The 12,308-nt window shown below is 50.5% G+C and overlaps 1 protein-coding gene across 3 annotated transcripts in view; it reads left to right on the top strand.

Moving 5' to 3' along the window:
* Window positions 1-12,308, top strand: part of BICRA (BRD4 interacting chromatin remodeling complex associated protein) — a 74,169-nt gene that overhangs the window by 40,421 nt on the left and 21,440 nt on the right. For all 3 annotated transcript variants that reach the window (XM_065926403.1, XM_065926402.1, XM_065926404.1), the window contains exons 2-4: window positions 10,093-10,193; window positions 12,058-12,103; window positions 12,201-12,243. In XM_065926403.1, coding sequence (XP_065782475.1) covers window positions 12,063-12,103; window positions 12,201-12,243 — 84 coding nt within the window. In that variant the 5' untranslated portion in view covers window positions 10,093-10,193; window positions 12,058-12,062. The remainder of the gene's footprint in view (window positions 1-10,092; window positions 10,194-12,057; window positions 12,104-12,200; window positions 12,244-12,308) is intronic.

Consider the following 12,308-nt stretch of genomic DNA (forward strand, 5'->3'; position numbering starts at 1 on the left):
AACAAGTGGTCTAAGGCATATGTGGATGCTGTACAGGCTTTTGTTTCCCCTTCACTTCTCTTAGCTCTATTTTGTCCTGAACTTGAAGCCTTCTGTTGTTGCCTGATGCCCTGGGTGACCCTGTCTCTGGTCAAGGTAATCACTGCTTCTGTTTCCTTCACAACCCCCCTGCCCCATTGCCTGTTCCATTCCTTCTCAGAGTTTCCTCTTGTTTTTTTATACATTAGTATTAAGAGGAAAAAAAAGCAAAAACCTTTTCAGATGCCTGATTTTCTTGGCAGGCCTACAGCTATATGGCTGCATTTAGAACAGCGGTGAATAGCAAAAGGAAAAAGAAAGAATGAACAAAACATTTCTAGTGTGTAACTACCTGTGTAAACTAGGCTTTTAGGAGCTAGACACCAGTCGCTTTATGAGCAATCCAAGTTTTATAGGGCACGCTTTTATGTTGTTAAACTCATTCAGTGATTTGAGAACTCTAAAGGTCACTGAAAATAAAGCTGGTGTTGACTTTAATTGCTCTCCAAATAGCTTTCTTTCTCTCCCCCCAGAAGGGTGGGAGTAGGTGAGGAATCAACATTTCCCCTCCCTGTTTTTCTTTTCTGGCTTTGAAATTGACACAGCATGCCAGTGGCTACTTATCGGGGGTCCAGTTTACTCTTACTGGGTCTTTGCACGGAATTGCAAAAGGTCTCCTCTGGGAGGGCACAGTCCCTAAGAGTCTCCCTTGAGTGAATTAGGAAAAGTGAGTCCTTTCTCCAAGTGTGGATGTAGCTCTTTTCTGAGTCTCACTGCTGTGAGCAGAGCCTCAGCTGGATTTCAGGCCCCACTCGTACCCATACTGGATTCCTTTGTGCAGTGAACAACCTGTGCCAACTGTACATGCTGGTTGGTGTATATATATATATATATATCCTATACCTATACAGATGACAAGCATCTATCTTATAACAAGTTCAGTTCATTGTCTCAGTTGTGTCCAGCTCTTTGCGACCCCATGAATCACAGCACGCCAGGCCTCCCTGTCCATCACCAACTCCCGGAGTTTACTCAAACTCATGCCCATCGAGTTGGTGATGCCATCCAGCCATCTCATCCTCTGTCGTCCCGTTCTCCTCCTGCCCCCAACCCCTCCCAGCATCAGGGTCTTTTCCAATGAGTCAATTCTTTGCATGAGGTGGCCAAAGTATTGGAGTTTCAGCTTCAACATCAGTCCTTCCAATGAACACCCAGGACTGATCTCCTTTAGGATGGACTGGTTGAATCTCCTTGCAGTCCAAGGGACTCTCAAGAGTCTTCTCCAAAATCACAGTTCAAAAGCATCAATTTTTCGGCGCTCAGCTCTCCTCACAGTCCAACAAGTTAGAATAACAGAAATTTATTCTCACAGTTCTGGAGGGCAGATGTTCAAAATCAAGGTATTGGCAGGACTATCAGGGCAGAGTCGTGCTCTCTCTTAAGGCCCTGGGGAAGAATCCTTCTTTGTCTTTGCCTGTTTCTGGTGGCTCCGGGTGGTCTGAGGCTTGAGGCTGCTTCACTAATCTCTACGCCCACCTTCATGTGACATTCTCTTTTTGTATCTTCTGTCTGTTAAAAGGTCACTGGTCAGGAATTCCCTAAAGGGTCAGTGATTAGGACTCTATGCTTCCACGGCAGGGGATACAGGTTCGGTCCCAGGTTAGGGAACTAAGATCCTGAATGCTGTGTGACGTAGCCAAAAAAAAAAAAAAATCTTTGGTTGTTGGATTCAGGGCTCATAGATAATTTAGGATGATCTCATCTTGAGATCCTTCACTTAGTTACAGAAGCAAAGAGCCTTTTCTTCCCAGATCAAGAGGGCCACCTTCAGAGATTTGAGGTCATGGACATATCTTTTTCGGGGGACCACCATTCAGTACACTGCAGATGCCTTAGAAATGCATCCTGAGGGAATTCTCTGGTGGTTCAGTGATTAGGACTCTTGCACTCTTCCTGCCGAGGGCCTGGGTTCCATCCCAGATCGGGGAACTAAAACATCTTACAAGCTGTGTGGCATGGTCAAAAAAAAAAAAAATGTATCCTGAGAGCATGACTTCTCAGCATTATGGTTTGTTGAGTCCACCGTGGAAAGCCCGTCGGGGAATCACCCCATCTGTGTGTGTGACCCAGGTGTGGGGAAAGTGCTATGACTTCTGTGTGGCATTTCAGGGAAGTGTCGGGGAAGAGCACCTGAGTGGGTGCCTGGAGGAGGGTGGGGGGGCCTATGAAGACATTGCGGGAAGTCCACCCATGGCAGGGTGGATAGGGGATAGCCAGCCAGGCAGCCACCTCTGTGTAGTTCCCATGATCTCGGGAGCCCGTCAGCCAGGATTCGAATCCCAGCTCTGCCATCCTGCTACCTGGGCGAACCTTGGGCAAGTTACCTAATCCTTTTTGCAGCCTCAGTTTCCTCAGCTGTGAAATGGGTACGAGAATACGGGCACCTGCTGTGTAGGATTGTTGTCGAGACTGAAATGAGGTAGGCTGGAGCACTGAGGACAGCACCTGGCCCTTGGTGAGCCCTGGGCAAACCTCTGGTCATGGTGACGAAGAGCCGACAAAGCAGGAAGTGGTGGTGACCAAGGGCGGAGGGCACAGCCCCGCGCCACCTCAAACGCCCGGACTTCCGGACTCCAGCTAGCTGAGCACGTTTCCTTAGCCTGGGGTTGGTCTTGCGGTTGGGCAGGTTGGGCTGGTGGCCGATGAGATGGGGGCTGACGTGCGTGAGCAGAGGCCAGTGAGACCCTAGCTAGTAGTAGGAGGTGGGCATTATATGGTCATCTCTGTGTAGTTTCATTGGCATCTTTACCTGTGGCCTTACCTCTGTGAAGGTATATCTCTGTTTGCCCACAACTGTATCTCAGCACCCAGCCCGGACCAGGAATACAGGAGGGACTGAGTGACCCTTGCCCATCAGTGGGTGAATGGCTGGATGCAGCAGTGGTGATATTTAAAATTCATGACAAGCAGCATGGATACCAGTTAGGCAGTGTCCAGCATGGTCCAAGGGAGGGACCTGCAGGCTCCCGGCTGTGCTGGATCGTGGGGGTATCGAGGGCAGGCGAGGTTCTGGGGATTGGGGCAGCATTTAGTTACCAACCAGTAAGGAAGTGCTTGAATATTTAAAAAACAGAGTAGCCAGTTGTTACCCTGCATGTTAAAGCAGGCTGGTTGGAGGGATAGATGAGAAGAGAGACAATGAGACTTAGATCTTGGCAGGAATAGTGGTCTTGGAAAGGAGGATAAAAAGTGGAGAGATTTGGGAGGCAGAATGGATAAGACTTGGGTGAGTCAGAGGTGTGAGGTCATCGCTGGTCCTTTGTCTCTAGAGAGGGCTGTATCAGTTAGCTGCTGCCACATAACAAACAACCCCCAGCATTGAGAGGTTGTTAGTGCTGTTTAACAAATGATCCCAAAGCTTAAGGGAAAAATTGTATTGTGCACATGAGTTTTATGGGCCAGGAATTTGACATAGTGAGTCTCTGCTCCAAGACGTCTGAGTTCTTAGCTGAGAAAACTTAAAGGCTAGGGGCTGAAGGCTCATTCACACACATGCTTATCATCTGGGCTGGGATGACTGGGAAATACGACTATCAACCAGAGCACCTACTTGTGGTCTTTCTGTGCACCTAGCTTAGGCCTCCCCATAGCATTGTGGCCTCAAAGTGGCCAGAATTCTATGAACGTGGCTTAGGGCTTCTAGGGTAAATGTCCTGATGGGCACAGCAGAAACTGAATTGGCTTTAAGAAGTCACATAGTGGTGCTTCTGTTTCACTGTCCCGGTTGAAGTAGTCACAAACTTTGCTTAATTCAAGGGGACTAGCAAGGTTGCACCGTGGAAGATCATGGGGGATTGGAGACATTACTGCAGGCATCTTTGAAAAACACAATATGCCACAGTAGGTCAAAACAAAATCGTGATCCTAATGGTTGGAAGTTGGCCTGGGCACCCCTAGTTACTTCTCTCTGACTTCAGTGTGGCCAGCTGTAGGTCAGCTAGGTGGTTCTGCTTCAAGGGCTTGGCTGCCTGTGAACTGGAATGATGGCGGTAATGGCATTTGTCTCTTGTCCTCCAGAAGGCTAACCTGGACTTCTTTCCATGTCAGCTGGGCAAAGAATAGGCTCAGAAACACACACCGTCACTTCCCCTACATCCTGTTGGCCAAGGCAAGTCAAAAGGCCAACCCAAGTTCAAGAGTTGGTTAATAGACTTCATCTCTTGATAGGAGGCCCTGACGCGATCAGGAGGAGAAAAGTTTCTGGCTGCTTTTGCAGTCAACCACAGTAGTCTGCTTTTTTTTTTTCAGGTCCCCTTACCATCAGCTCTCTCTCATTTTGCTGGGCCTCTCTTCTCAGTGGATTCAGAGTACAGTCCTTGACTCATGGAAGGCTGCAAGAGTCCTTGTGATGGGTTGCAAAGATATCTAGAAGTTCTAACTCATTTGTGTCAGGTTCTGTTTAACTGCAAACAATGGAAACTTAATAGTGGATTAAACTGTAAGGATTAAGAAGTCTAGAGGCAGGCAAGCCATAAGGAGTTTTTAAAAACCTAGTCTTTTTCTCTCCTCTCATCAGTTTTTCTCTACAGGTAGGCTTATCAGCCTCAGGTTTATTGCCTCATGGCAGCAAAATGGCTGCCACAGCTCCAGTCTTCTCAACTATATTCAAAATGAGAAATGACTTTCTCCCTAGAGAAGATCTATCTTTATATTCTGGATGAAAAACTTTCTCAAATTCTCTCTGTCTTCCCTGAAATACTCATTGAGCAGAACCCAATTTTATACACTTTGCTTTTTACTTATTTGCAAAACTGTGGCTACTCTGGCTGCAAGGAAGCCTTGGAAAGTGAATGTCTGATAAAAGGATAGTAGCTGTTTTGGCCACAACCTACAGTAGGAAATATGTACACACACATACACACATAATTGAAACCAGTGTCCATTGAAACCCTGTGTGATGCCTTTTAATATTTTCTATTCTATCCCATGCCATTTGATCCTATACTCTGACTTAAAAGAAATCCCTGGTCACAACCTGCTAATTTGATTTCACAACCCTCAAAGGCGTGACCCGTAGTTTGAAAAAGACTGACTCAGAACAGCCTTTGTTTACATCTTGCAGTTGGCAAGTGTTACCCCGAGACTGGGCTTCTATGAGCAAGACAAGGAGGGCTGGGGAAATGGTGTTTGGAAAAGCAACAGCTAGACTTTGCCATATCCTCTTCTCTGCCTGTCACTTCCCATCAGCAAATGATAGGGTTCCATTGACTCTTTTTTATGACTTGCAAATAACCTGAGGGTTAGTAGCATTCCTATCAGGAAATTAAAATAAGCCTGTTTATGGAGCTTCATGGGGACTTTGAATTCTGTGTCCTGCTCAGCACCCTGGCTTCAGCACAACTCCTGATGACAACGCAAAACTCCGAAGGCATTCCAAATGCTGGAGGAATTCACACAATTTTCTGGAAGGACACTTTGTCATTGTTGCGTCATGGCTGTTCTCTTGAGCTGGTTGTGGTTTTGCAGGCCTGGCTTCTCATGCTTTTTATAGCCTGGTGCTGGAGAATGAGATTCTTCGGAATCACAGGGCCTGGGTTCAGAGTCTGGTCTGTGATTTGGGGCAAGTGTCCTGACCCCTGTGAGCCTCAGTTTCCTGCACTATGAAATGGGAAACGTTCCTCCCATCTCCCTGGAGACTGAGAGGAGTCAATATGGAGTTAACACAAGGCTTGATGCTGAGGAAGCACTGAGGTAGGGGGGTGCTCTTCCAAGGTGTATCAGTCAGCTTCGACTGAGTGATATGGAGTAACAAGTGAGCCCCAGATCTCAGTGGCTGACAGCTGCAAAATGCTCCTCTCTCGCTCATGTGTCCAAGCTTCGAGGGTTGGCTGTGACCCTATCCGTGTGTCCGCATCATACTGGGACTTGAGCAGAACCATGCAGTGGCTTTCCAAACTTCTGCTCTGCAGGGGCGGAAGACGTCCTCTCATGTGGATATTTTGGGGTCTCAGCTTTGCATGCTAATTGTGTGTCCCCTGCCCCAGTTTCCCAGTCTTTTTTTTCTTTAAAGCTTTTGAGTATGTGTGTGACATTGGGCATCTAGTGTCATCCCTGGTTAAGAACCACTAAGCATCATCTTCCCCAAGGTCAAGGGCTGGAGGATCTCATTGCTCATTTCCGGATCCTCACACAGAATGGACAATGAGTAAATGCCCTTTTCACCAGGCTGCTCTTTAAATGAATGAATGAGTTTGTTTTAACCCTCCCTTAAAATTCATTCATTCATCCCACAAATATTTAGTGAGCTCCTTCCATGTGCCATGTGCTGTGTGGACTCTGAGCGTCCCACAAGGAACAAAACAGACAAAAAATCCCTGTAGGTGGAGGGTTGACATTTTTGTAGGGGAGACAGACAGTAAACAGTCAGAAACTCGTATGATTTTTGATGCTCAAGTATTTTCAAAGTAAAAATTTTTCATTGTGGACAATTGCAAATGTGCACAAAGCAGAGAGAATAGTAAAATTTGAACTGCATCAACCAATGCTTTACCAGTCTTCAGTTTTCCACCACTCTGACAGACCAGCCCTGTCCAAGGGGGCTTCCTGCCACCACGGGAATGTTCTAGATCTGTGCTGTTCCTCGTGGTAGCCACCAGCCACGTGTGGCAGTCGAGCCCATGAAATGTGGCGGGGGTGACTGTGAACTTGGTACTTGAATTTCCTTCACACTTTTAATGTGACTCTGTTTTATTGAAAACTTGCATATTTCTGATTGTCCCCTCTTTTTTCCATCTGTTTATTGTGGTTAAAACACACATAACAAAACTGGCCATCGCAGCCATGTCTAAGTGTACGAATCAGCGACATTAAGTCCATGTGCCTAGTGGTGTAGCCGTCTCCCCCATCCTTCTCTCAGACCTGCTGCATCTTGCAGAACTGAAACTGCACACCCACTAAACAGTAATTCCTCGTTTCTCTCCACCCCACCCCCTAATCCCTGGCAAACTGCATTCTACTTCCTGTCTCTCCATCATGAGTGGAATAAGATGGTATCCTTGTCTTTTTGTCACTGGCTGACTTCACTTGGCACAAAGTCATCCATGCCATCCCTTCAGCCTTTCTCCTCCGAATGATAGCTCTGTTGTACACAGATACCAGGATTGGCTTATCCATTCATCTGTTGGCGGACACCTAGGTGGTTGTACCTCTTGGCTCTTGTGAATCATGCTGCTGTGAACAGGGCTGTATAAATATGCCCTTCCAGACCCCACTTTCAATTCTTTTGTGTTATATATATTCAGAAGTGGACATGCTGGGTCATATGCTAATTCTATTTTTAATTTTTTGAGGAACCACCGAAGTGTTTTCCACAGCAGCTGCATCATTTTACGTTCCCACCAACAGGGCACAAGGGTTCCAGTTTCTCCAGGTCCTCAGCGACACTTGTTAATTTTTGAATTTTTGCTGCTGCTGCTAAATCGCTTCAGTCATATCCGACTCTGTGAGGCCCCATAGACTGCAACCCAGCAGGCTCCCCTGTCCCTGGGATTCTCCAGGCAACACTGGAGTGGGTTGCCATTACCTTCTCCAAAGCATGAAAGTGAAAAGTGAAAGTAAAGACGCTTAGTTGTGCCCGACTCTCAGCGACCCCGTGGACTGACTGCAGCCTACCAGGCTCCTCTGTCCATGGGATTTTCCAGGCAAGAGTACTGGAGTGGGTTGCCATTGCCTTCTCCATGAATTTTTGCTAGTCACCTTTTAATAGGAGTGAGGCAGCATCTGTGGTTTCAATAGCATCACCCTAATGATTGGTGGTGGTGATCATCTTTTTGTGTGTTTATGGCCATTTGTATGTTGTCTTGGGACAAATACCTACTCCATTCCTTTGCCATGATTTCATTTCATCAGCTTGAACTTAAATGTACGTAGTCATGCATGGCTAGTCATGCATGGCTAAGTGGATACTGTTTTGAACCGCATAGGACAATATGCCTCTGAACTCACACAACTGGGTTATTCTGCAGTTAATCACAGTCGTTTTATCATGTCACCTCTACATATTTTATGATGTATTTCTGAAAGGTAAGGACTCTAAAGGAAAAAAAAAAAAAAGAATGCAATGCCATTGTTACACACCTAGAATCCATTCTTTCTTTCTTTTCTTTCCTTCCTTCGCTGGGTCTTCGTTGCTGCCGGGGACTATTCTCTAGTTGCGATGTGTGGGCTTCTCATTGCAGGAGCTTCTCTTGTTACGGAGCACGGGCTCTCGAGAAAGCTTCAGTTGTTGCAGCTCGAGGTCTCTAGAGCCCAGGCTCAGTAGTCGCAGGGGAATGCTGGGTTTTCATGGATAGGGGATCTCCTATCCCCTATGCAGGACCCGCGTCTTCTGCATCAGCCTGCGGGTTCTTTACCACTGGGCCGCCAGGGAAGCCCTGAGCTGTGAATTTTTAAACCCCATATAACTGACTCCGCATCGCAGTGCAGGATCTGTCCTCTCCCCGGAAAGCCCCCCTCACCCATTGCGCAACTGTCACCATCAGAATGAAAACGCAGGGATGACAGATTCTCACAGCCTGGTGCCTCCTGCTGGACATTCACCCGCAGATCCCACTTGGAGAGCTCCGTTCAGGAAACACCCGCCTCCTGGCTCTCCTTCTGGTCCGAGGTTTACAGAACTTGGGCCACACCCGAAGCTCGGGGCAGGGAGGAGGGGTGGGGGGGACCCACGTGGAGCTGGCAGCTCTCATGAGGCCGCTGCGGGCGCTTGGGATTTCTTCCGGGCCAGGGCAGTGCCCCTGGAGCCTGGATGGGCCAGGACTCCATGTTTCTGTGGCAGAGGCCTTGTAGACCTTTCTGGGGGTCTGGGGCTCTCAAAAGGAGCAGCAACTCCCATCCCTCCTCTCTCTTCCATCCACTCGCCCTTATCGCGTCTTTGGATCTGAGCTATCCCAGGCATTCACAAAATGCTAACAAAGGCTTGTCACTCACCTCTGTCTTATCTTGACGCTGTGGCCATGTTTGCTTCACATTTTGAAGAGAAACAGCAGGATGAGAGGGCCGTCTGTGGGATTGTGGTTAAGGGCGGGGACTCTGCAGTCAGCCTGCTTTGGCTCAGATCCCAGCCTGGCCACTGACCACTGGAGGCATCTGGGGGGTGGCGTATGGCTCACCATTTGGAGCCTCGCCATCCTCATCTGCAGAATGGGGCTACACAGAGCACCCGCCTCGTCGCGATTCAAGGATGGTGACACAGGCGAAACACGCAGAGTACTTAAAACCAGCAGCTATCATCACCATCATCACGTCAGGTCAACGCTCGGTGTTTGTGGATTCCATATTTGCGAGTCCGCCCACCCGCTGACATCAATAACCCTCAGATCGGTGTGGGGCTTTCCCAGTCACGTGCAGAGTCGTGAAGTGTTCGAGTCTCCCAGTGCACACCCCCCAGCGGAGGTGGAACACAGTGACCCTCTGCCTTCTCAGTTCAGCTGTCAACAAGCATCCTCCGTAGGGCCCTGTGGTTTGCGCTTCTGTGCTTTTTGTGAGTGGTTTTGCTGTGAAACACGGCCCCTCCCGCACAGAGGTGGAAGGCCACCCAGTGCTCGTAAGCCCAGGAAGGCTGCAGTGAGCTCTATGGAGGAAGCACGTGTGGGAGATGAACCTGAGTTACAGCGCTGTTGGCCACAAGCTCAGTGTGAGCGAATCGCCGATTTATATTCAACAAGGTGTCTTTAAACAGAAACACACATAAACCAAGGTAGTGTGTTGCTGGGTTGATGAGAATGGGGCCAGAGGCTGGCAGGAAGCCAACCCTGTGTTTCCTCAGGGCCGATGGCTCAGGAGTGCCGGCGGATTATGCCGTATGGTGTTGTATGCTATTGTGTGATGTGTGTATATGTACATACACAATGCAGGTAGAGATGGTGTTGTCTGCACTTACCATGTATGTGATCGCGTACAGTGCTGTTTCCTGTGGTTGTACACTTGGGTTTAACCTCTCCTCTCTCTGGTTACATCTTTCTCTTTTTCCCTGACAGTCCCACTCACAGCCTCTCTCTCCCTCTCTCTCCACAGCTGGCCCCCGAAAGGACACTCCCCAAGTCCCCAGCTGGGGGCCCCGCGTAGACCTGGAGTGGACACCCCCTCCTTCCCTTCATGATTCGTTTGTAGCGCAGGTAACCAGCCAAGCGTCAGCTCATTCCTGGAGGGGCTGTGGTCCCCCACCTCCTCCATCCACCTGCCTGGACGGGACGGTCCCTCCCTGACTTACCCACAACCCTCAGCCCCACCCTTTCCAGCCTGGGGCCCCGGGGTCATTCAGGCCATCCGCCTGCCTCCTCACCATCTGCAGGCGAGGCGGGATCCCCCTCCCACATCCCCCTCTTCTCCACGTGCTCTGCAGATCTCGCCAGGTTGCTCCCTGGCCAGGCCTTGCCCACTGTGAACTGGTGGGGAAGGGCAGGGGCTCATCGGCCGCGGAGCTGGTGACACGGGAAGAAGGAAACGTGGGTGGGGGCGGGGATATGAAGCCCAGTGCAGCCAGAGTCTTGGAAGGGAAGGGCCTCTCTGGGGTCGGTGCCCAGGGCCAGCTCTAGAGGGGAGGGTGATTGGCATGTGAGGCCCTGAAGATGGGTGTTTCTGTTCTAGACTGGCCTTGTAACCCCAGGCCCGTGAAGTGTGTACGTGTGTGCATACGTTTGTGCATGTCCCATGGAGAAGTATGTGTAACATTTCTGGCCCACATGCGTGTTTCTGGCCAGAGGGTCTTTTTGCTTTCATCAGACCCTCCAAGGCACAGTTCAGAGAAGACCCTGAACTAGCGATGTGGGGTTCCTCCCAAGGCTGTGTCACAAAGCCGTTGAGGTTATGAGGGGTTGGGGTGGTGATTGGGAAGTTCAGAGGATGCTGTCGGGGTGAGGGATCGTGACCCAGCTGAGGGCACAAGTGAGATTTTATGTGATTTGAGGTGGAGGAAGGGGTAGATCCGTGACAGTCACCACCTCCTCAGTGAATTCATGACCACCCCTGCTGTCCCTCCCCCCACAAAAAAAGAGGCTAAGAAGTCCATGGCTGTGCGCTGGGGTTGTGTGTGATTTCTCGTGTCCTGTCTGCATCGCTGGGAGGGAAGGATGTGTGGGCAGATGGAAGGATGGATCAGTTGGCATTTGGAAGACAGGAGAGATGGACCATGAGGCGGAAGTTTGGCGAGATGGGTGCTTGGAAGCCTGGTGGGATGTTTAGAGCAATGGGAGGTTAGGTGAGGTGGGGGTGGGTGGGTGGGCAAACACGAGAACTTCAGTTTTCTCGCTATAAAATGGGGCGGACACAGAGCACCCTTCCCCGTGGGGACTGAACAAGCTAACATTATTAGTGAAACACTTGGGACAGTGCCTGGAGAGCCCGTGGTAAGCATGGGCCAAATGTTAGCCGTCCTCATCCTCATCACTCTGACGGGCTCAGCCCGGCTCCAGCGGCTGCTCTGACGCCGAGCGCCCACCCTCTGGGTCCTCCTCCGTCTCTTTCCCTCCTTGAGAACCGCGCTGCGTGTGTCTTCCGCGGGGACCCAGAACCTGGGCCCCTCCACGCCTGCCCTGGGCCAGCCGTGCCCCCAGGAGGCAGAACACAGGCCCGGGGGCCAGACCTCTGGCCCTGTTAGCCAGGAGACGGAGAGCCACAGCCTCTGCTCTTGCATTAACTCCTCTGCAAAGCTGGGGGGCGGCAGGACCCACCTCGAGGGACTCCCTGGGGATTAATCGCGTTAGCGTGTGTGAAGCACTCAGCACGGGCCCGCACGTGATCAGGGCTCACTTAGTCAGGACTGACGTCATCGTCCTCACCGGATGCTGGGGTAACAGAGGGAGGAGGAAAAGGCAGCCGTGTCTCTCTGGTCAGAGCTGCTGGCGGGGAGGGCTGCTATCCCGCCCCCTGCCCCCTCCCATGCCCATAGACTCCAAGGGTCTGGGCCCCCAGGGGAGGGTCCTGGCCCACCGCTGCCGTCTAACCTGTCGCCCTCTTCCCGCCCCGCCCCGCCCCGTCCAGTGGCGATGGATGATGAGGATGGGAGATGCTTACTAGACGTGATTTGGTGAGTAGTGGGCTTCCCGTCCCCGGCTCCCCGCCTCGCTCTCCCTCCCCTCCCTGTCCCTCATCTCCTCAAGTGTCTCTCCCCTTCTCTCTTGCAGTGACCCTCAGGCCCTCAATGACTTCTTACATGGATCCGAGAAGGTGAGTGCTGGGCAGGGTGAGGCATCCCCCAGGCCAGCGGAGAGCTGTGAGTCAAGCCCCCCCTC

This window comes from Muntiacus reevesi, chromosome 2 (assembly GCF_963930625.1).
Source record: "Muntiacus reevesi chromosome 2, mMunRee1.1, whole genome shotgun sequence".
In the NCBI taxonomy this organism is placed as follows: Eukaryota; Metazoa; Chordata; class Mammalia; order Artiodactyla; family Cervidae; genus Muntiacus; species Muntiacus reevesi.